The sequence below is a fragment of the Colobus angolensis genome, unplaced genomic scaffold, assembly GCF_000951035.1.
Source record: "Colobus angolensis palliatus isolate OR3802 unplaced genomic scaffold, Cang.pa_1.0 Scaffold58, whole genome shotgun sequence".
NCBI lineage: Eukaryota > Metazoa > Chordata > Mammalia > Primates > Cercopithecidae > Colobus > Colobus angolensis.
The window spans coordinates 13699829-13703534 of record NW_012119376.1 but is presented as its reverse complement, the minus strand read 5'-3'; the positions used below and the strand labels follow the sequence as shown (position 1 = coordinate 13703534).

At 39.1% G+C, this 3706-nt stretch overlaps 1 protein-coding gene across 1 annotated transcript in view; it reads left to right on the top strand.

Annotated features, from left to right (window-relative positions):
• ENPP3 (ectonucleotide pyrophosphatase/phosphodiesterase 3) overlaps positions 1-3706 on the top strand; it is a 101652-nt gene that overhangs the window by 47286 nt on the left and 50660 nt on the right. Inside the window, exon 13 of the mRNA XM_011962160.1 lies at positions 2904-3012. Coding sequence (XP_011817550.1) covers positions 2904-3012 — 109 coding nt within the window. The remainder of the gene's footprint in view (positions 1-2903; positions 3013-3706) is intronic.

The window sequence follows — 3706 nt, the reverse complement described above, 5'->3', positions numbered from 1 at the left end:
CCACTGCACTATAGCCTGGGCAACACAGCAAGACTATCTCAAAAAAAAAAAAAATTATATGCAGTCTGAAAAATCTTCAAATAAAAAAAGTTAACCACCAGATCTTTTTATAGCACATACTCTTTATATAAATTTAAATTACTTTATACTTTTTTTTGAGATAGAGTCTTGTTCTGTCACTTAGGCTAGAATGCAAGTGGCATGATCTTGGCTCACTACAACCACCACCTTTGAGATTCAAATGATTCTCATGCCTTAGCCTCCTGAGTAGATGGGACTATAGGTGCATGCCACCACGCCACCATGTCTGGCTAATTTTTGTATTTTTTGGTAGAGATTGGGTTTATCATGTTGGCTAGGCTGGTCTCGAACTCCTGGCCTCAAGTGAGCCACCCACCTCGGCCTCCCAAAGTGCTGGGATTATAGGCGTGAGCCACCGCGCCCGGCCGTGACTTCTTAATTATTATTGTTTGTTTTAATCACATACCTTTAATCAGAGTTAATATGACTTATAAATTGACAGTAAAAAGGCTATTTTAGTTTGTTTTGGCCCATTCACTAAGTGGAAAACTTATCACTCAAACTTAACAAAGCTACTCAATTGTTTCCTATTATAGGAATTTCTTGTTTCTTTTCTTTGGCTGGGTGAGAGTTGGGGACTGGCATTTCATGTTCTATCGAGTGTGTACTTCGTGACAGAATCTGAGTTCAAGAAATATGTAATGAGTTGGGTTGCATGATCCCTTCCCTGCGAGAACTCATGCTGTGCTTGAGAGGCAGACAGGTACACAGATGATTTCAAAACTGTAAAGAGTCCAGTGGCAGCCAGATGCCAGGGTGCTGGCAGAGGACAGAAGAGGAGGGGTTCTCGGTGTGGTTGGGGGAGTGAGTCAGATGGCTACATAAAAGGGGACGTTATGTCATGACAACAGGTGGAAACAGTGACTCTCGCTGGCAAAGCAAAGTGCAGGTCACCCTAAGACTGAAGGCCAGGAAAGCATCTTGGAGTTGATGATGGATTGAGCAGTAGGTAGAGAGCGGCTTGTGTTCAAATCCTGCTCTGTCCCTTATTAACTGAAGGACTATGAACATGTCACTTAACTTCTTTAAACCTCAAGTTTCCTGACCTTTACAACTGACCATTCCAGTAGCTCCATCCATGAATATTTGCTGTGAGGATTTCAAGAGACAATGCACTAAAGATCTTAACTCTATCAGGCTTGTAAAATTCTTTCTCAAAAAAAGAAAAAAAGAGGCAATCATTGTTATAACAGTACTCTGAGAGATAAAACATTTCTTTCTCCAGTCCATTGCTATTATGCTTTCTTATTCTCTGGGAAAAAAACACACACACACACACCCACACACAGAAAATTTACATCAGTGAAATTTACTTAAACTTTATGTCAGTTCCATTAATTATATTCATAAAGTGTAGAAAATTTAAAAACACAAAGCTGTGAGTATAAACAATAAAATAAAAATGAACTCTAATTCTACTATTTAGAGACAACCACTGTCAATAGTACTTTGATATATTTCCTTTCAATTTTCTGTGCATGCATGTTTACTAAGAAATGCTAAATATATTTCAAAACAAAATCAGGGTTATGCAATATGTATACAGTTTGGTTTTCATTTTTAATGCTTAACATTGTTTGTGACTATTTTCCTATGCCATTATTTTTTTTGTGTGGGGGGGTGGGGATGGAGAGAGGGAGTTTCACTCTTTTGCCCAGGCTAGAGTGAAGTACTGCAATCTTGGCTCACCGCCCCCGGGGTTCAAGTGATTCTCCTGCCTCAGCTTCCTGAGTAGCTGGAATTACAGGTGCCTGCCACCATGCCCAACTAATTTTTACATTTTTAGTCAAAATGGGGTTTCGCCATGTTGGCCAGGCTGGTCTCGAACTCCTGACTTCAGGTGATCCACCCGCCTCAGCCTCCCAAAGTGTTAGGATTACAGGCCTGAGCCACCACACCCAGCCCCATTGTTCTTTAAAAGTATCTTTTCATGACTATAGAGTAAGTCTTCTTAAAAATGCGTCATCATTTATTTTTCCTTGTGGCCAAACGTGTTAGCTCACACCTGTAATTCCAATACTTTGAGAGGCCGAGGCAGGAGGATCACTTGAGCCCAGGAGTTTGAGACTAGCCTGGGAAACCTAATGAGATCTAATCTCTACAAAAAATTAAAGAATTAGCCAGGCATGATGGTGTCCACCTGTGGTGCCAGCTACTCAGGAGGCTGAGAGAGGAGGATTGCTTTTAGCCCATAAGATCAAAGCTGCAGTGAGCGGTGATTGTGCCACTTTACTCTAGCCTGGGCAACAGAGGAAGATCCTGTCTCTAAAAATAAATAAATAAATTATTTTTCCTTGCATTTAAATTATAAATCAATAATGTGATGACTGTGTTTGTATGCAAGTCTCCATTTGTACTCCAAGTGTTGACTTAGGACAAATGCCCAGAAGTAGAATTATTGGGTTACAGATGCTGTTTTTAACTCTTTGGAAACCTATTGTCACATGACCCTCTGGAAGGTGTGTGACCTTTAGGCTGTCTTAGAAGTATCTGTCCACTCTTCTCTCTAACTTAGAGCATCACTATGAAAATCTTTACAGTTGGATAGTGTTTGTTGACATTCAGCATGGTTTCACGTATTTATTGGCCAGCAGTCTATCTTCCTTTGTAGGAAGCATGGTTTAGATTTTTGTTTATAGAAATTTAGGGAATTGGTATTTGATAAATATGGTAGCATGGGTGCTAGTGCTGGGCTCTGATGTTCTGTTTCAAAACCAGCAATTTCAGAGACTGAAATGTGTTTAATTTTTACTTGATTAGATAACGGTTTGGCTAATTAAAACAATTCATTATGACAATCTTAACTCCGAATTATTTTTTAGGTAATTAAAGCCTTACAGGTAGTAGATAGTGCTTTTGGGATGTTGATGGAAGGCCTGAAGCAGAGGAATTTGCACAACTGTGTCAATATCATCCTTCTGGCTGACCATGGTATGCTTTTAAAAACATTCTTATTTTATTATTGATTATAATTTATCACTTCAGGAATCATACACAGATAACAGTGATATTTTAAAATCTCTACTTCTAGACCTAAAGTCTCTTGAAGAAGCAAGGAATGAATTGTGGTAGATTGTGATGAAAAGAGGACTACATTAAATTTTCTAGTTTAATTCTTCTAATAGTCCTGAAAACCTACCCATAGACACTATGTTTTGTAAAAGTGGAGTTAATGATATTTAACAGGGATGTGGTTGGGTTTTTATTCAATCTAAAGAGTGCTTTGGGGACTTCATTCCAGCCACGGTTCGTTCATGTAGATTGGCTGCAGTTTACTGTAACTGGCAAGTTTTGCCACACCGTGTGTATTTTTTTTAGTTATGTAAATAGATGTGTGTTTATTCATAGCTTTTCATCTTTAAAGTTACTGTCACCTCACATTTCTCTACTTGAGGTTAACTCTTGATTTTGATTAACCTGAATGTTAAAGGAAGTGAAACAGTGGGGACACCCTCTCCCACCTCATGCAAAATGCATTCAAACAGTTTTGAAGTACATATGCACTCATTCTACAGAATTTTTTTTTTTTTTTTTTTGAGATGGCATCTGGCTCTGTCACCCAGGCCGGAGTGCAGTGGCTGGATCTCAGCTCACTTCAAGCTCCGCCTCCTGGGTTTATGCCATT